This window comes from Amyelois transitella, chromosome 10 (genome assembly GCF_032362555.1).
Source record: "Amyelois transitella isolate CPQ chromosome 10, ilAmyTran1.1, whole genome shotgun sequence".
Lineage (NCBI taxonomy): Eukaryota > Metazoa > Arthropoda > Insecta > Lepidoptera > Pyralidae > Amyelois > Amyelois transitella.
Genome location: NC_083513.1, coordinates 10892223 through 10913863, shown reverse-complemented (window position 1 = coordinate 10913863; position 21641 = coordinate 10892223). Strand labels below are relative to the sequence as shown.

At 37.6% G+C, this 21641-nt stretch overlaps 1 protein-coding gene across 1 annotated transcript; it reads right to left on the bottom strand.

The window, feature by feature from the left end:
- Positions 1–203: 203 nt before the first annotated feature.
- LOC106139580 (uncharacterized) lies at positions 204–20964 on the bottom strand. Its single transcript, XM_013341051.2, has 8 exons — positions 20818–20964; positions 16364–16414; positions 13701–13949; positions 10138–10236; positions 9542–9673; positions 2396–2560; positions 748–885; positions 204–411 (listed from the first exon to the last, which is right to left on the bottom strand). The coding sequence occupies exons 1-8, from the start codon at positions 20818–20820 to the stop codon at positions 310–312; spliced, it is 939 nt and encodes a 312-aa protein (XP_013196505.2). The 5' UTR covers positions 20821–20964; the 3' UTR covers positions 204–309.
- Positions 20965–21641: the final 677 nt, after the last annotated feature.

Below are 21641 nucleotides of genomic sequence, written 5' to 3'. Positions count from 1 at the left end.
TATCTTGATCAAATTAAGGACGTCCTGGCAAAAGGTCAGGTCAGGAGTACCCGAAAGAGTCGATGAAGCGATATAAGTATGCAGAGATCGTGGCAACTGGAACGATGTAGTCTTAGCCTACCAACCTGTTAAAATGAATTTAATAAAGTTCTATTTTTTTTTAATTTTAGCAAAAAATTGGCAAAATAAATAACACACACATATACCATATTGTAAATATCAATTTAATACACCACAAAATCTTAGTATAAAAATTACAAAAGCGTCATTGTTGAGAACAGTCTTTACACACACTCTGACATCAACCAGTTATCCCGAGGGACCTCCTTTGAGCTGGAGATTCAGTTCCTTCAGTTTCGCATTCTCTGCCACCAGCGCCTGGACTCTCTGCTCGTATTTCTCTCTCAATTCCTGAAAAATACATTCACATGGTCACGTTTATATCCCTTGCGGGGTAGACAGAGCCAACAGTCTTGAAAAGACTGAATGGTCACAAATAGTGATTTGTTTGAAGACACGCTTCTTTAAATCAACGTTTCTCATTCATTCATATGATCACAGCAGCTAATGAAATTGACATTCGAATAGCCTGTCACTATTTGCAAGCCTATCGCCTAAATGAAGAATCCCAAGTTTGTAAGCCTATCCCTTAGTCGCCTTTTACGACATCCATGGCAAATAGAAGGAGCGGTCCTAGTCTCTTCTATATAAGTGCCGGGAACCACACGGCGAATCGACGTTTCTTACCTTGAAAATCGCAAGTTGTGTCTCGTACTCCTTCTTCAGATCATCATTGATACTGGTGCTAGTTTGCGCCCGTTGTAAGACGAGACTGTACCGTTCTTTCTCAGCTTTGAAGCGAGCCTCCATGGCTTGGAACCGCTCCTGGGTTAAAGGAAATAAAAGACAGATATTAATAATTGAAATAAATAAAGAGAGTGTGGGGGGAAAGGTCGGAGTAGGAAGACCTAGACGAACGTATCTTGATCAAATTAAGGACGTCCTGGTAAAGGGTCAGGTCAAAAGTACCCGAAACCGCCGAGCTTGCATAAAGAGAGTTATTAATGTGGATGAAGCGAAGGAAGTATGCAGAGATCGTGGCAAGTGGAAAGAGGTAGTCTCTGCCTACCCCTCCGGGAAAGAGGCGTGATTTTATGTATGTATGTATGTATGAAATAAATAAATAGGTATATATAACGTAATGAATATTAATATTGTATTATTGTTTCAGAATTGGCAACAAAGGGAAGTGGAACTTTTGAAGAAAATCTGGCTGGAGCTGGAGAAAGTGAAAACTCAGAGGAGCGAGGATGGACTGAAACTGGAATTGAAGGTTAATTACCTGCTTACTAAATACATAAATAAATAAAGGAATGAATGAATGAAGAAATAAATATAAATATATACGGGACAATAACAAAGATTGAGTTAGCCTCGAAGTAAGTTCGAGACTTTTGTTACGAGATACATACTCAACGATACTATATTTTATAATTAATACTTTTATATCTTAGGTAAACATCCAAGACCCAGGGCAATCAGAAAAATCTGACTGGGATTCGAACCCGGAACCTCCGGTGTCACAGACAAGCGTACTACCGCTGTGCCACCGAGGCCGTCAAGAAAGAATTCAATTCCATATATTTCATGTTGAAGCCGAGACTGTTTGTTTGTTTGTAAACTCTTCAATGAACATAAAAATAATATAACAAATTACAAAACAGTTATTGGATTTAGAAGAATATGTACAATGGCGGACTTATCCCAATTGCGATTTCTTACAGTCAAGAAAATAATAAAGGCAAATCCATAATTAAAAATGCAGCGCACATAAAAAACATTAAGGATGCGTTATAATAACTAATTAATAGTAAACAAACATAAATAAAATATATACAAACTAACATAAATCTGAGTACACTCAAATATAAAATTTCAGAATTGTATTTCGTGTGAATCAATTAATCGTTACAATGTATTCTCTCGTCCGCATTTCTATTCTTAGTTTGGATAATTGTGAAGTTGAAGTTATTGAAGGAAATGCCACAGTGCAGTTTGTTACCGTTTCTTCTGCACTGATGCTTTAGAAACCAATGTTGTAAAACCAAAAATATGACCATTAATAAGTGATATTGAAATGTCCCATAATATGAATAAAATTTTTTAATTTTGTTTCAATCTTTAAGTGTCGCAAGGGCTGTAGACGTAATTATACATATGTATATAAGTGTAAGTGTAACCTCTGTTATTAAGCAAAAATTTCAAGAGATACTCATGAATAAGAAAGCAAATAAGACAAAAAGTTCAGTCTTTTTTAGACTGTCGGCTCTGTCTACCCCGCGAGGGATACAGACGTGATTATATGTATGTATGTAATATTAACAATGATATTTACCTCCATAGCTTTGACTTCAGAGTTCCTTATTTCGAGCAAATCCTTCGTGATCAAGTTTATATCCTTCAGTGACTGCACCTGCGTCGTCAGCGCTTCTATCTGCAGCTCTTGATTCTTCACCATCTTCGTCTTGTCGAAGATCATGCCACGCGCCTTGCTCAGGAGCTGTTAATTAATCAAAAGCCTATTATTACACCTTTTAAGAATTCTTCATCTATTGTACAAATTGTATTTTATTGTATACACTCTTTGGCTGAATCTCTTCTCCAATCTGTTTTCCTTCATTCGTAAAATCACGTCTATATCCCTTGCGGGGTAGACGGAGCCGGCTATCTTGAAAGACAGGCCTCGTTCGGCTGTTAGGATTAATGATAGAATTGAGATTCAAATAGTGACAGGTTGCTAGCCCATCGCCTAAAAAAGAATCCCAAGTTTATAAGCCTATTCCGTAGTCACCATTAACGACATCCATGGGAAAGAGATGCCGTGTGGTTCTATAATATAAAAAGAATAGGACCACTCTACTCCACAAAATCTAAAATTCTTAAATCGCGCAAACGTTATCCGGAAACATAAAGTCAAATAGCTGAACGTTGCCTATTAGTCTTTTCGGGACTGTTGGCCCTGTCTACCCCGCAAAGGATGTAGACGTGACAATATGTATGTACGTATGTTTTCTCGGATTTTATACAACCTCCGACCTAACATCATCAGAAGCATACCAACTAGTTTGGCGGAAGATCATTTATTTTGATGGCGGTCGAGTTCGAAACATGACTATGATTAAGTATCTTCCTCCTGACTTTAGTCTCGGTTGCATCCTCACCTCTCCGGAGAGGATCCCGGGGTGTGCCTTTGACCATGGACCCTGGATTGGGTGAGTCAGCTTTTTTTATACTTAGCCTTTTATATTTTGTAAAAATGTGATCAAATCGGAATGGTTCTAGCAAAAAGTCAGGTCAAGAGTACCAGAAACGGACGAGCTTGCATGAAGAGAGTTATGAATGTGGATGAAGCGAAAGAAGTATGCAAGGATCGTGGCAAGTGGAAGGATGTGGTCTCTGCCTACGCCTCCGGGAAAGAGGCGTGATTTATTTAATTTATTTTATATATTACAACAGCAAGAATCCTTAGATTTTTAAATATACATACATACATACATACATAAAATCACGCCTCTTTCCCGGAGGGGTAGGCAGAGACTACCTCTTTCCACTTGCCACGATCTCTGCATACTTCTTTCGCTTCGTCCACATTCATAACTCTCTTCATACAAGCTCGGCGGTTTCGGGTACTTTTGACCTGACCCTTTACCAGGACGTCCTTAATTTGATCAAGATACGTTCGTCTAGGTCTTCCCACTCCGACCTTTCCCTCCACACTCTCCTTGTATATCTGCTTAGTCAACCTGCTTTCATTCATCCTCTCCACATGACCGAACCATCTTAACATACCCTTTTCTATTCCTGTAACTACATCTTCTTTCACATCACAACATTCCCTTATCACGCTGTTCCTTATCCTGTCACTCAATTTCACACCCATCATACTCCTTAACGCTCTCATTTCCACTGCATTTATTCTGCTTTCATGCTTCTTTTGCCATACCCAACTTTCACTCCCATACATTAATGTCGGGACCAACACGCCCCTGTGCACAGCCAGTCGAGCCTTTTTGGATAGTTTCTGACTGCTCATAAAGGCATGCAAAGCTCCATTCACCATGTTCCCCGCGTTCACTCTCCTTTCAATATCACTATCATACTTGCCATCTGATGTAAACTTTGATCCTAGATATACAAACTCTTTCACTTGCTCCACTTTTTCTCCTCCAATCAAAATATTACATGCTGTCATTTCTTTCTCCATTTCAAAAACCAGTGTTTTAGTTTTACTTACGTTCACTTTCATTCCTTTCTCTTTTAAAGCTTCATGCATACAGTTTACCATCTCCTGTAACTCCTCCGCTGATGACGCCAGTATAACCTGATCGTCGGCATAGAGCAGACATTTGACGAGTAACTCATTCATCCTTAATCCACTTTTAGACTCTTTCAAATCTGTCAAACAGCTATCCATAAATAGGTTGAACAGCCACGGTGACGCAACACATCCTTGCCTAACGCCTTTCTCAATCTTAAACCACTCAGTGTGCGCTCCGTTTATCCTGACACAAGCACTCGAATCCTCATATAAGGATTTCAGTGCTCGTATTAAGAGACTGCTCACCCCATGCATAGAAAGTGCTGACCACAATTCATTCCTCTCAACTCTGTCATAGGCCTTTTCCAGATCTACGAATGTGCAATAGACTTTTTGACTCTTGGCCAAAAACTTTTCGGCTATGCACCGCAAGGAAAAGACCTGATCAGTACATCCCATTCCCTTTCGAAATCCCGCTTGAGCATCCCATATTTTGTCATCAGTTTCATTCCTGACTCTATTAATCAATACCTTAGCATACAATTTGCCGACGACGCTAAGCAGGCTTATACCACGATAATTTTTGCAGTCCAGCTGTGACCCTTTTCCTTTGTAAAGTGGCACGATAACAGCCTTACACCAATCTTTTGGTACTCGGCCGCTTCTCCAACACAAATTGAAAAGGCAGTACAACTGACTAGCTACTACGCCTTTTCCTGCTTTAAGCATCTCGACCGACACTCTATCACACCCAGCAGCCTTTCCCGCTTTCATACTCTTAAGTGCTTCCACAATTTCGAACATTTCAATTTCGCCTTCCATCTCATTCTCTTTTTCTTCGCTATAGCAGAAATCTTTCTTATTTCCTTCCTTTTTTTCAAATAAACTTTCAAAATAGTCCTTCCATATCTTTAGTACACATTCTTCTCCTTTCACAACGCTACCATCCTGGCATCTGATCCTAGTCAGCTCTCTGGTTATAGTATTTCCTCGGGCTGACCTTACGGATTTCCAGAATACTCTCAGATTTGACTGAAAGTCTTCTGATAGCCTTTTATCAAAATCCTCTTTATACTCTTCTTTCTTTCTAATCACAGCTTTCTTAACCAGATCCTTCACCTTCTTATATTCCTTACGTGCTTCATTCACATCTTCATCTATAACCTCTTGCATTCTTAAGTTAGCTTTTGCTGCTAACAAATCCAGCCATGCTTTCTTCTTTAATCGCACAAGTTCTTGCACATCTTTACTCATCCACGCATTTTTGTGATTTTTTCCTTTCCTTCTTCTACTTACACCACACACTTCAACAGCTACTTTCACAATTCTTTCTTTAAATTCCTTCCATCCATCTTCAATATCGCTCATTTCCTCTAAATCTTCAAATTCATCCTTCAGTCTATTAATATACTTCTTACCTACATCCATATCTTGCAAATTTTCTACTTTTACTCTTTCCAAAGCGCTGGTTTGCTCCCTTACCCTGTGCCGCCAGCGATTGAAGATACCCCTTATCCGGGATATCACCAGTAAATGGTCCGAGTCAATGCCAGCACCGCGATATGCACGGGTATCCAGCACTTTGTTCTTCAATCTTTCATCTACAATCACAAAGTCTATCATACTTTTTAAAATACCTTCCACTCTTGTGTAGGTGTGGATCTCTTTATGTTGAAACATTGAGTTCGACACAAAAAGATCCCACTCTAGACAAATTTCTAATACACTTCTTCCATTATCATTCACCTTTTCGTCACCAAACGCACCAAGCACCTTTTCATATCCATCACGCTTTACACCCACCCATCCATTAAAATCACCTAACATAATAATCTTCTCATTTGGCTTGGTAACTTTCAATACTTCTCTTACACTATTCCAGAACTCCTCGTTTTCGCTTTTTGCTGATGTTGTACCCCTCGAACCCACATCCCAAGGTGCATAAACACCTAGAACGAAGATCCGAGTGATTCCAACTTTCAGCCTAATCCATAGAAGACGAGGGCTGACACACTCATACTCATTCACGCACTCAGCCATTCGTGCAGAAAGAATTAGACCGACCCCTTGACAGCCTCGGCTGGTACTGGAAATTCCAGACCAATACGCCGTGTAAGGGCCGTGCTGCGTCGCGTCGCATCCTTTCCGCTTCGTTTCATTCACGCACAACACATCCAAACGTCTTTCATCCATCATCTGGCATACTTCCTCAATCTTATCCTTCATTCCTCCTCTTACATTCATCGTCGCAAAGCGGCTTTCAGCAGACCGCATACCGCTCCCGCCGGGAACGAGACGTGATGGGGTGCGGACACCATCGCCGCCATCTAGGTGCTCTTTCAAAAAATTTGCATCCATGCGATTCCCACGAGACGCTAGGGAAAAATTTTGTCCGCCCCAGCAGAGCCCCGCATGCCAGGGTAAGGCTAGCCATTACCTGGGGGTCGCCCAACCCCATGGCGGAAGTGGCACGCTCGAGACTAGGCTCGCCCCTAGCCATGCATCCATCGGCGCGGCAGACCTTAGATTGGCAGGGATTTACATTAAAAAGGAATCCCAAGTCTATCCCTTAGTCGGCTCTTACGACATCCGTGGGAAAGAGATGGAGTGGTCCTATTCTTTTGTAATGGTGCCGGGAACCACACGGCACGGCATTTTTAAATATACATACATTTAAGAGCCAATTACAGGTCTTCATTAATAAAAAAAGTTTAAAACACGAAAATTTACGAGAACGTTAATTACACTAGTTAAAAATAATAATAACAATAACATTGAATTTTAATGTATGTAAAAATTTGAGAATCAAATTTTCAAATTTTAACGCCTGATCTTTTCAGAAGATTTTATTTTATTTTATAACACACTAGCAGCTTATTAAGCTGATGCGTGTGTATACAAAACTTTGGAGATTTTATTTAATCTATTCTTAAAACTGTTGACCGAAGGTGCAGTGACAACACTCTCATTGAGCCGGTTCCAGTCTCGAACTACACGATTTGATATAAAATTTTCCTTGGGTTTCCTCTTTGCTGAAGATTGACTAATAGCCTAAGAGCTAGTGAACCCTCCAAGTAACGTTGTTCCTGTAAGGCTAGAAATTTGTAGAGTGATGATTCATAGCACACCAAGGCCAAAAATCATGACCTGGCAGGCATCTGCCCTACACGTCATCAACACTTTTATTTCTTAAAATGTAAAATACATAGGAAAAAAAAAATTCCTGCTGTAAGCTTCAAAATTTAATATCATCTATTTTATTTATTGATAATTATAAAAAAAGAATTGCCAGGCGATTAGAGTAAGCAAAAGTACCTGCCAGGTGAATCGAGAACTGCACAGTTTAGGAAGAAAAATAAACTTTCTTCTGTAAAGTTGAAATTTAAGTATATGTTTTAGTATATCATTTAGAAGAAATGTGTACAATGGCAGGCGGTTCTGAACAGCATAAGACCTTGACAGGCGAAGGGAAAGATGCTAAGAACGTGCTAGTAAGAAGCGTTACGTAAATGCATGTAGTGTCAGTGACATGTAAGAAAGTTAAAAATTATAGATGCAATATATTTTACTAATTGTTATGTAATTTACACGTTTTTTCATATTAATTATCATCATCATCCGACACTTCTTCACTACTACTTTTTATCATCACCAGACTCTTCAATATCGTTTTCCTCCTCTGAAAAAATATTTCAATAAATTAATAATGTCATAAAGAATGGAATATCGCGTTCAATTACATAGGACTGTATATTAAATCTTATTGAATCAAATAACTGTATATTACCTGAAATGTATTCTACAGTTAAAAATTCATTAATTCTTCAGAAAAACAAAAATGCACTAATCTATATCTATCTATCTATACATATAATAAATCTGTAGAATTGTCAATTCTGTACATTGAAAATATTGACAAAATAAATAGCAGGGGGTGTTACTGGATCGATACCAAATCCAAATATGTGATTAAAAAATTTTTTGTTGTCTGTCTGTATGTTCAGGCATCACGTGAAAACTAACGGTTCGATTTCGATGAAACTTGGTATAATTATACCTTATTATCCTGGGCATAAAATAGGATACTTTTTATCCTGGAAAAATATGAAGAAAAAAAAACTTAATTTTTCAGTTTTATCCACAGACATTGTTCTGTAGAACCGCGAACACACGTTGCGTTACCCGCAGTGTATGAAGTGCCGTAACCTGTAGCGCCGAAAGTCGGCTTTGGCTTGAACCGTTTGCGGCAAACGCGGGCTGTCATTCTTATTGGAATTAATAATATTGTATGCGTGTAATAACTGTTCTTTTTTGTGGCGACTTTAGACAAATTCTGCCGGTGATACCACGAGAGCCGTGTGGTTCCCGGCACCAATACAAAAAAGAATAGGACTACTCCAACTCTTTCCCATGGATGTCGTAAAAGGCGACTAAGGAATAGGCTTACAAACTTGGGATTCTTTTTAGGCGACGGGCTAGCAACCTGTCACTATTTGAATCTCAATTCTATCATCAAGCCAAATAGCTGAACGTGGCCATTCAGTCTTTTCAAGACTATTGGCTCTGTCTACCCCGCAAGGGATATAGACGTGACCATATGTATATATGTATATTGCATCTATAATTTTTAACTTTCTTACATGTCACTGACACTACATGCATTTACGTAACGCTTCTTACTAGCACGTTCTTAGCATCTTTCCCTTCGCCTGTCAAGGTCTTATGCTGTTCAGAACCGCCTGCCATTGTACACATTTCTTCTAAATGATATTCTAAAACATATACTTAAATTTCAACTTTACAGAAGAAAATTTATTTTTCTTCCTAAACTGTGCAGTTCTCGATTCACCTGGCAGGTACTTTTGCTTACTCTAATCGCCTGGCAATTTTTTTTTTATAATTATCAATAAATAAAATAGATGATATTAAATTTTATAGCTTACAGCAGGAAGTTTTTTTTTCCTATGTATTTTACATTTTAAGAAAAAAAAGTGTTGATGACGTGCAGGGCAGATGCCTGCCAGGTCATGATTTTTGGCCTTGGTGTGCTATGAATCATCACTCTACAAATTTCTAGCCTTACAGGAACAACGTTACTCGGAGGGTTCACTAGCTCTCCAGCTATAATAGATAATGTTTCAATCCTCGATTAATTTATTAAAATAAATTTCGCACTAACGACATTCTAAATAAGATTTAGTTTCCCTGAAAAATATAACTTACTTCCTCGTGCTGCTGTTTGATGTTCTCGATCATCTCGTGGTTCTTCCCCCCGGGCTTGGACAGAGCCGCCTGCAATTCCGTCTCCAGATTCTTGACCCTCGCCTTGAGAAGATCAATTTCTTCCTCGCGAACCTGTCCGTGACGTTGACCTTGATTATTTTTATCATAAAATACTAGCTGTGCCCGCGACTTCGTCCACATGGAATAATTATTTTGGGCATCATTCCTCAAGGGTGAATAATTTTCCCCGTTTTCACATATTCCATTATCGCACCTCATAGTTGAAGCGTGATATTTTATAGCCTAAAGCCTTCCTCGATAAATGGTCTATTCAACACAAAAAGAATTTTTCAATTCGATCCAGTAGTTCCTGAGATTAGCGCGTTCAAACAAACAAGCAAACAAACAAACAAACTCTTTAGCTGTATAATATTAGTATAGATAATATCGTTGAGTTAGTATCTCGTAACACAAGTCTCGAACTTACTTCGAGGCTAACTCAATCTGTGTAATTTGTCCCGTAAATATTTATTTATTCATTCATTCATTCTATCATTCCTTTATTTATTTATGTATCTAATAAGCAGGTAATTAACCTTCAATTCCAGTTTCAGTCCATCCTCGCTCCTCTGAGTTTTCACTTTCTCCAGCTCGTCGATTTTCTTCAAAAGTTCCACTTCCCTTTGTTGCCAATTCTGAAACAATAATACAATATTAATATTCATTACGTTATTAAAATAAACTTTGGCCGCGTAGATGGTAATGATATTTAATGAGAAATGGCGTAATATTAACATAATATTGCCGCGTGCCAGAATATCGTTTGAGATATTGTTATGTCTGTCTTATTCTAATTTGTAAAAACAAATTTATTTTATGTTCACTTTATTAACGGCATACAGGATTTACACCGCTTGGCTAAGTGCGTCAAAGTTAAACGAAAAATCTTCTTAATTTCCTTTAAATTTGGTAAATTCTCTCTTATACTTATGTAAAAAAACATCAAATTTCAATGAATCAATAGATTTTTATTTATGTGCCGTGTGGTTGCCGGCACCAATACAAAAAAGAATAGGACCACTCCATCTCTTTCCCATGGATGTCGTAAAAGGCGACTAAGGGATAGGCTTGCAAATTTGGGATTCTTTTTCAGGCGATGGGCTAGCAACCTGTCACTATTTGAATCTCAATTCTATCATTAAGCCAAATAGCTGAACGTGGCCATTCAGTCTTTTCAAGACTGTTGGCTCTGTCTACCCCGCAAGGGATATAGACGTGACCATATGTATGTATGTATGCAATAGATTTTTATTGCGTTTACTCTTAGGTACTTACTTATAAGTACTTCTCATTTCACATAATAAAGCTTATACATACATAATACATACATAAAATCACGCCTCTTTCCCGGAGGGGTAGGCAGAGACTACCTCTTTCCACTTGCCACGATCTCTGCATACTTCCTTCGCTTCATCCACATTCATAACTCTCTTCATGCAAGCTCGGCGGTTTCGGGTACTTTTGACCTGACCCTTTAACAGGACGTCCAGCTTATCCTACTACTATTATAAAGGCGAAAGTTTGTATGGATGTTTGTTACTCTTTCACGCAAAAACTACTGAACCGATTACCATGAAATTTGGTATGTAGGTACCTGAAGACCCAGAATAACACATAGGCTACTTTTTATCCCAGAGTTCCCGCGGGATTGATAGGGTTTCCATGCGGACGAAGTCGCGGGCGGCCGTATATATATTTCTGTTATTTATCTGATCCTTCTACCTACTGGCCTTAGTCCCGGTTGCATCCTCACCACTCTGGAGAGAGCCCGGGTTAGTTCCTGACCTTGGATCCTGGATCGGGTGAGTCATGTTTTTACACGAAGCGACTCCCGTCTGACCTCCGTTACGTATTGGATCATATGTTTACACATCCAGTTGCCTGAATGTGCAGGTTGGTTTGTTCACGATGTTTTCCCTCACCGTAATGTTGCTTTTATTGAACAGATCCGTACCTTCATAAATCTTCGTAAAAATTTAACATATACCTAACACATTTTTAACATTAAGCTTTTTCCCACATTTTAAACATAGTAAAGCATGTTAAATTTGCGTCATTAAGCAAAAGCAAAAAACAAAATTAAAACAAATGATAATTAAAATTTAGAACATAAAAATATTTTTTTTAAATTACGCGTTCATTTTATCCGTGCTAGGTAACTGGCACATAAATTTGAATGTCGTCACAGATTACGGCAGTGAGACCTTCACGGAATCCCCGGAGGGCTGTATGCTATAGCGTCACCGATCATTAACTTGAATCGAGGAGACGACGACGTCTAAAGATGGCGGCGTTGGGGTAGCCAATCGGGGGGGCGTCTTTAATCTTTTCGATACGATATATTTAACATATGTATGTTATGTATATGTATGTACATATAATCACGTCTATATCCTTTGCCGTGTGGTTCCCGACACCAATACAAAAAAGAATAGGATCACTCCATCTCTTTCCCATGGATGTCGTAAAAGGCGACTAAGGGATCGTATGATTTAAATAAGTTTCAGGTCGCACTTGTCCTGTAACGGCTATTGTAAGTATTACAATAGGGAACAGTCGAGGTTTGAATCCGGTCAAACAGCTATTTACATTCGAGAGGCTGTCGAGCTTCGAGACTCTCGTATGTGATTGCTACTTCAGTTTTTTTTATAAGATTCACTTACGGGGTAGACAGAACCAGCCAACGGCTCCTCGTTAGGATCAGAAACATTGACAGATGTTATCCTATCGCCTGATAGAAGAATAATCTGATATTCCGAATTCACATCACTTCAATCCCTAAGGAGTTCCGACACATTAGAATAGAACCACTTCTTATCTTTCCATTGGATGTCGTAAAAAGCGACTAAGGGATAGGCTTATAAACTTGAAATCCTCTTGTAGGTGACGGGCTAGCAAACTGTCACTATACTATTTGAATCTCAATTCCATCATAGAGCCATAATGCTCAACCCTTTACAAGACTGACTTTACAAGGCACTGTCTACCCCGCAAGAGATATAGACGTGACTATATGTATGCATGTATAACCATTTGGGTTCGGACTCGTACGTACAGCGATTTATTCTCTAGGGCCTGTTCAGATTCAAGACTCTCGTGTTTTTCCATAATGGTTGAATACTTCTCACCTAGGTACCATCTTCACGAAAATGGGTAGGTACTCTTAAATATATATTCAATACAACAATACAATTCTATCATTAAGCCAAATAGCTGAACGTGGCCATACAGTCTTTTCAAGACTGTTGGTTCTGTCTACCCCGCAAGGGATATAGACGTGACCATATGTATGTATGTACTCTTAAATATCTCACATGTTCGATACATTTTTTTACTTATATGTTTGTTTGTTTGTTTGTAATACACACAAAAAACATGTCAGTAAAAAATGTATCCAACATGTGACATATTTAAGAGTACCCATTTTTCGTTAAGATGGCACGTGGCAAGTGTGTATATGTCTTATTGTGCCATGTGGTTCGCGGCACTAATGGAAAAAAGAATAGGACCACTCCATCTTTTACCCATAGATGTCGTAAAAGACGAATAAGGGATGGACTTGGAATAATTCTTTTAGGCAATGGGCTAGCAACCTATTACTATTTGAATCTCAATTCTATCATTAAGCCAAACAGCTGAACGTGGCCTATCAGTCTTTTCAAGACCGTTCCCCTTAGTCGCCTTTTACGACATCTATGGGAAATATATGGAGTGGTTCTATTCTATTTTCTATTAATGCCGGGCAACCACACGGCAAAAACACTAAATAATTTAAATAAATAAATATATACGGGACAAATTACACGAATTGAGTTAGCCTCGAAGTAAGTTCGAGACTTGTGTTACGAGATACTAACTCAACGATACTATATTTTATAATAATAATAAATAATTATATAGATAAACATCCAAGACCCAGGCCAATCAGAAAAAGTTCTTTTCTCATCATGCCCTGGCCGGGATTCGAACCCGGGTCCCCCGGTGTCACAGACAAGCGTATTACCGCTGCGCCACAGAGGCCGTCAAATAACTAAAAATAACTAAATAGAATTTTAAATTACTTAAATAGAACTAAAAATAAGGCTACAAAAATACTTACTGAATCTTTATCAGATCCATTTTGAGCTTGAGCATTATCGCCTGCTCCCGGTTGTCCCGGATTAGCTTCAGGTTTTACGTCTCCTTTAGTCGGCTCTGGTGGTGGTATCTGTGCTGGCTGTTCAGTCTTCACCTGCTGTTCTGGTGGTGCATTATGTGCTGTTTCTGGGGGAGGCACTTCTTTGTTATCTGGTTCTACTGGAGGTTCACCTGGTGTTTCGGTCTGCTGAGGAGCTGGTGCGGCGTCAACCTGGGTTTGAAAACATATTCCTAGATAAATACTAAATAGTTAATGTTTCATATGGTTTTTTTTTCAATAGGCTAATGTGTTCATTTTGATTATAAATACCAGTAAGTATTCAATATTATTTTTTTTTTTTTTGTTTTTTTGTCCTTTCCATGGGAAAGAGATGGAGTGGTCCTATTCTTTTTTGTACTGGTGCCGGGAACCACACGGCACTGTAATATTAGGTAATATTATGTAATACATGACATTTGTGGTGTCTTTTTTACGGGTCGGTTACCTCAGTCGATCACAAATTTATAAATCACATGAATCTATTTAATTTTCGACTACACAATTTCTATAAAGATGGAGAAAAACTTAAAAATAAATTTCTTTTCGTAGCACCAAAGGACAAAAACAAAACCACACGATTACCTTATATCGAAAATCAAATACAAATTTACTTCTAAATATATACGGGACAAATTACACAGATTGAGTTAGCCTCGAAGTAAGTTACGAGATACTAACTCAACGATACCATATTTTATGATTAATACTTATATAGATAAACATCCAAGACCCAGGGCAATCAGAAAAAGTTCTTTCCTCGTCATGCCGTGGCCGGGATTCGAACCCGGGACCTCCGGTGTCACAGACAAGCGTACTACCGCTGCGCCACAGAGGCCGTTGAACTTTACCTGCGAATTTGCTTTAATTAACTGCTTGTGTTTACTAAAACAGTAACCCTAATTGCCAGCCCGCATTCAACAAAAGTTAAAGTCCACTTAACTAACTGTCTCTGTTTAAATATTGACCAGTAAAACAACTGACCAACCGTCAGAAAAAATACAATTCACTTTGACTCCCGTTGGAAAACTATTGGACACTTTGACCTAAATTGTACTTAGGTACAGTGAGATAACAAACATCTTATGAGCTCTCCTTCAGAAATAGGTCAACAAATGATTGAGATTAATAAATTGATAACTATGGATAGCAACCACTCCAAATATAAATATTACGTTTTTATAATGAACTAACCGTGTATCAAATCTTTAGTCATAAGGTACAAATTAAACACAGATTGAGTTAGCCTCGAAGTGAGTTCAAGACTAACGTTACGAGATGCTAACTCAACGATACTATATTTACTGTACCTTGGAGAAGACACGTCATTTATGTATTAACAATAATCAATTATATCATAAAGACCTATACGAACGTATCTTGATCAAATTAAGGACGTCCTGGTAAAGGGTCAGGTCAAGAGTACCCGAAACCGCCGAGCTTGCATGAAGAGAGTTATGAATGTGGATGAAGCGAAGGATACTTATGCAGAGATCGTGGCAAGTGGAAAGTTGTAGTCTCTGCCTACCCTAGCTGTGCCCGCGACTTCTTCCGCGTGGTATAGTTATTTTGGGCATCATTGAAGCTTTCAAGGATGAATAATTTTGATCGTTTTTTCAGTTTTTCCATTATATCTTTGGGTCTAATAGCTGCAGCGAGATGTTTTATAGCCTAAAGCCTTCCTCTATAAGTGGTCTATTTAACGCAAAAAGAATTTTCAATTCGAACCCGTAGTTCCTAAGATTAGCGCGTTCAAACAAACAAACTCTTCAGCTTTATAATATTAGTATAGATGTATGTAATTATATAATTTACCCCAAGCTGACTGTACAATTACACGATTGGAGCTGACTGTACTACCGATAGTACAGTCAGCTCCAATCGTGTAAACACACGGCGTCCGCATTCCCACGCCACGTTGAACTTTGAAGGGCAATCAAATTGATTTCCACTTGCGAACCTCTACTAAATTAGTTTCTTCCAGCTTTTTTGCTAACACTTTTTACGCGACTACGGCGAAGCATAAAGGAGGGTTATGATTTTGACCTGTATAAAAAATAAACGTTTATTTGCTCTTCACAAAAATGTTCTTATTAACTATTTAACAATAATGTGTTTAATCTATAAATGTCACCGGTATGAATGTATGTATTTAGTTCATGAGAATGTTAAAGCTTATTGACTAAATTGTATGATGCAGTTGTCGGGTTCACGCCTCTGAACCAAAGTTCCCGAGTTCGAAGATGGAAAAGGACTTTTTCTGATTGGCCTGGACCTTGGATGTTTATCTATATAAGTATTTCTTACATAAGTATGATATTATTGTGCCTGGTGGTTCCTGGCACCAATAGAAAAAAGAATAGGACCAGTCCATCTCTCTTCCATGGATGTCGTAAAAGGCGACTTAGGCTTATAAACTTGGGATTCTTCATTTAGACGATGGGAAACGAACCTGTCACTATTTGAATCTCAATTCTATCTTAAAGCCAAACAGCTGAACGTGGCCTATCAGTCTTTTCAAGACTGATGGCTCTGTCTACCCCGCAAGGGATATAGACGTGATGATATGTATGTATGTATTAACTTACCGGCTTAGGTTCCTGCGGAGGCTGTGTGGGAGTGGGGGGTGCAGGGTCCGCCTGAAATAAAAAAAAAGAAAAAATGCATTAAATAAATGTGAACTTCATACCCTTTAACAGTGCAAATAGGCCGTCGGCCCCGCACGCGTATAATTAGAAAAATCCCATTAATTGCCAGGAATTTTGGAAAATCCTCTCTTAGCGGCACATAGGACCATATTTAAAGAACCTGCAAGCCAAATTTAAAATCTAGACTCAGTGGTTTCAGCTGTGCCTTGTCTTTTAGTCAGAAACTCGACAACTGAAGAATTTATAAAAGGTAGATTTGAACGCATTCCATCTAAATCTGCTTGATAAATAGCTTTATTATTCCTCCCTTTCTTCCAGGATTCTTGTTTTCCAGAATTTTCCTTATGAACCCAACACGCGCCGAAATTGTAACTCCGCTCCATTTCAACTGACGCAAAATGAAATAGGGAAAAAGTAGAAATAAAAATTTAATAAAAAATATTTTAGACAGACTTTGTTGTGTCAATTCAATCAAGACATTATTTATTTGTAAAAACATAAGTATTTTCTAACTGTTTCTCTCACAAATGTATCAGAGTTATTAATTATTAGGTAAAAACGGATTATTAGGTACAAAAATCAGAATATTATCCGATTTAGCGGAAAACAAGCGGTTTCTTACGTTTTATTAAGATTTATTTTATTACAGGTACATGTGAATTTACAATATTTTCAGAAGTACTGAATTTATTCTATCAAACTTATGGGGCTATACACATATCTACAGAACGGATTGATGTATTATATTTTGTCCTGTATTAGTTATGAGAGTGTATGTATATCAAGATTGTTTAAACATTGTTTGTATGTTTAGAGAGTTATTCTTGTTCGTAAACTTTGCGACCTTAAAATTGTACGTATGCGGAAAATTACATTAAGGATGGTCGTCACGTATGATTCTTCAAGCCTACTCTAAAAGTTACAACCTACTTTCGTAGCTACGTTTGTATTTAAATGTAAGAAAGTTTAGATATAAATAACGATGTCAAAATGAAAGGAGCTTTTTGATTGTTGATTAAAACTATGTAGCTCAAAGTTAGAGGAGTATTCAGCTTTTTTGGTCGGCCGCAGCGGCAGTGCGCTTGTCCGTGACATCGGAGGTCCAAGGTTTGAATCCCCGACCAGGGCGTGAGCGCGAGCCCGACAGTCTTAAAAAACTAATAGGCCACGTTCAGCTGCTTGGTTTAATGATAGAATTGAGATTCAAATAGCGACAGGTTGCTAGCCCATCGCCTAAAAAAAGGATCGCAATTTTATAAGCCTATCCCTTATTCGCCTTTTATGACATCCATGGGAAAGAGATGGAGTGGTCCTATTATTTTTTTCTATTGGTGCCGGGAACCACACGGCATATTATATAGATTATACATACGTTTATGAATAACACAACAATAAGTTACAATTGTAAGTAAATAGGATTTTTTTATTTCCATCTCAACCCTTATGTTGTAATGATTCTGCAATTCTAACATCTTAGCAACCCCAGAGTGAGACCGATTCATGAAAGCTGACGAGACGGGAGTTACAAAGTCACGCGCGAGTCACGCTTATCATTTTATTTGTGCGTGCCTCGTGTCACGCATGTTCACACTGGAAATTCCATTTGGGACACATGTCTGACATATTTATTTCAATGTTTGCATCGGGATGATTCTAAATGAAATGAAACATTGATGAAATGATGACGGCTAAGGAAAAATTAGCAAGCATGCGTACATATAATCACGTCTGTATTCCTTGCAGGGTTAACAGAGCCAACAGTTTTGAAAAGACCGGTAGAGGTTGATAGGCCATCGCCTACAAGAAAAGTCCCGAGTTTATTAGCGTTAGTCGCCTTTTACGGCATCCATGGAGAAAAAATGGAGTGGTCCTATTCTTTTTTTATATTTGTGCCGGAAACCACACGGCTTGTAGATAATTATTTAGAATATTATTCTTAATAAATAAAACTAAATTACAGTTTTCAAATCAACCAATAGAAAAAAGTATCTTAACCCTTAAACAGGCCCCGATAAACCGCTACTGTATATTAAGTGTTATATATGGATTTAGGCTTAAAATAACGCCCTTTCCGATTCCTTATCAACAAATTACTGAAAAAACACTGAAATAGCTGAAAAAATGACGTGGGAAAACATAATCCCATTGCCTGGGTAGAGACAACTCTAATCTGTAGGTATATCTATATGTAAATGGTGAAGGCTAGTCTGTTCATAAATTATTTATTTTATATATTTAAGTATTTTATCTTACTTATTTACTTTTATTTTCTAAAGAGTTTGAAATGAAACAACTTTATTACTTTGTATTATAATCATCAATCAAATCAACTGTAATTATTATAATTTTTTTGATGAAATGTATAAATGAAATATTTTTATGCCCCAGAACCTTGATTTATTTAGGAATTGATTTAGGAACATAGTCTAAAGCTGCACACTCTTCATTCTTTTCATCTTCTTCTTCTGATGAAGAGTCCCATTCTTCCAGAATAACTTCTATTTGTTTATCTTTGAGCAGCCTCTATATAAAAAACAGTAACAAATGCTAATTTTTAAAAGATATTTAAAAAAGTAAAAATATATCCTACTGCAAATCTCAACTTTAGTTACATTTATGTAAAATAATCATAACCATGCGTATTTTCTAATTAAATTTTGCTTATGTTATAAAACACACGAACATAGTAGGGTGAATAAGCTAGTATACAAAAAATAAGGTAATTTGAACAGGCAAAGGAAATATAGTTCCCACAAATAGTGGTAATCAACAGGTTATGGTCATATCTTCCCCACATTTTATTTTACCTTATTTTCATAATATTTTGCAGGAAAACAACAAAAAAACTTTATAATTTTGATACTATAACTCAAAATCTATAATATATCAAAAAATTGCACGACTTACCTTTCTTGGTTTCGCCATAATCGGAAAAAGTATTGCACAGTTACTGAAAATCACCTCTCCAACGGTAGTCAAAAATTCAACTGGCTGTCAATGACACATACATTCGGAAACACCGAGTTTTAGTATTTGGAACCATAGAGTATACAGTTAAGATTAGATTTTGACAGATTGTGGGCTGTGATTCACCAAAACCCGGCTACAACTTTAAAAAATCTATGTGGGAAGCATACGTCCGCGGCCTGCTTAAGGGTTAACAAGAGCAAGTTTTTTTTTAAATAGCTATTTTAACGATGATTATTTTATTTTCTACACATCTCTCCACAAATAGTCAAAAATCTAACATTCAATAGCAAGGAGAACGACCTATCTTCTACGTGCTATCAAAAGCTGCCAAAAATTTTACAAAACAATTTCTCCTGCAACCCGTTTTTGGCAACAACAAACGTTCCGTTCCAACACACTCGCCATTTCTGTTTCAAAGCTCACATCGTCAAAATCAACAACGGCGAAGTTTATCAATTTTAGTACCAAACAAACACACAAATTACATGTTCACACACCAATTAGCGAGGCGTGCCGCGGCATAAATACTGCTCAAAGTTAAACCTGAATTTTGAATAGGTACCTACTAAATGACATGCAGTGCCGGATTTATTGTCAAATGATTAATTGGGTATTGTATAAAACTATATTTTAGAACATAAATGTATGACCTCATTAAGCCTTACGGGGTAGACAGGGCCTACAGTTTCCGTTTACCCGGCATTCTTCCTTACAAAGGAAGAATGTTTGATATTATATTAGTGATAGACGTTTCTAGAATTACAAGTTTATAAGCCTAATATTTTTACAATCTAGCGGGAAGAGCAACAGCTGATACACATTATGTTACGAGTAGTACTTTTTACTCCTCAAAATAGCGTGGAAAGTTAACCGTTGTGTTATTAAAAGTCGGCGTTAGAAAAAACAGGAAAGGTAAGGACGGGAAGGCTCATATTTATTTTGCCTTTGAATCTCGTAATTCTGGGAAACGATAATTCTGATAAATCTGCTTAGGTAATATTGGATGCACAGCTAAAAACATTTCACGGATTTTACAAAAACTAGGCATAGATATGCTGAGAGAAAACTTCTGAAAATTCCGAGGACTATATAGCTAATTTCCTATGAAATCAGCACAATTTTTTTTCCATATAAGCACGTCCCGTACACAACTTTTCAGGAACTAACCGTGTGCATAGGCCTCCTCGTTCTAGTCAAAATAGATTTCATAATTATTCTTTCGTAACTATCGATTTTCGAAAAATCAACACGTCGATCATCGCTATAACTCTCCATAATTAAAAAATATCAACAAATATCCACGCGAAATTTTGAAATTACGTGGTAGGAAACAATAATGAATGACGGTGCGAAATCTTATTTTTTTTAACCTAAATATCCAAATAAAATGCAAAGAAAATAACAAATAGAGTCAGATGGCTTACCATATCGGATCTTTTTGCTGAAATCCTTTTTGAAAATGGAATTTATTGGTAACTTTTTAACACGTTTCGATTTAATATTCACTGTTCACGACCGACTGAGCAATGTTTCAATCTTGGTGCTCTATTTTGGGAGTGCACACGCGCATTTAAAAATAGCCACCCGTTGTGCCCAAAGGATCTTCACGTTTCGTACCTAGTAATTCTTCTATCTTTTTATTTAGGTAAATGCGTCAAATCCCTTTTGCAAACAGTTAAATAAAAAAAATTCAAACCTGTATTCTATAAGACCAACCCTTAAAATAAGGGAATGTTGTAATTATTTGGTAGTAATGAAATTTGGTTCTTGGTTTTCTATGAGTAGGTAAGTACCTAGGTATTTATTCGTTGAAAATGTCGACTTTCTCAAGTATATTTAATAAGCAGTCTGACTACGAGTATGTATTATCGTTATCAGGAAACATTGATCACTAAAAGCCACCATTTACGCTATACCGCATCTTGAAGGGACCTGTAGCCTTCAGTCGGCCAGCTCATCCTTTGGTCGTCTCTTCGCGAAATCCTCGCTTTCTTCTATAGGTACCTATTCACTAGGTCTACCTAGTGAATTTATGGAGTATCTAACTCCTTAAAAGATCATAATAATTTTCGCCAAACACAATGAAACCGTCGCTAGTGGTTATGTATGACATACAAACAGGCGAACAGGCAGTTTAGTTTTTAATAATAGAAATATATATAATTACTTATACAGTGCCAATAGTCACTAAACTCCTAAGCCACATTAAGCTGAAATGGTGTGATTCAAAGACAGTTATGGCTGCCCC

Bases quoted from the DNA above. Each gene is read 5' to 3' on its own strand.
- LOC106139580 (XM_013341051.2), bottom strand. The intron at 13,950-16,363 runs GTAAGTTAATAC...TTTCAAACCCAG, and splicing joins CTCCGCAGGAACCTAAGCCG to GTTGACGCCGCACCAGCTCC. The intron at 9,674-10,137 runs GTTAATTACCTG...CGTCACGGACAG, and splicing joins GACTGAAACTGGAATTGAAG to GTTCGCGAGGAAGAAATTGA.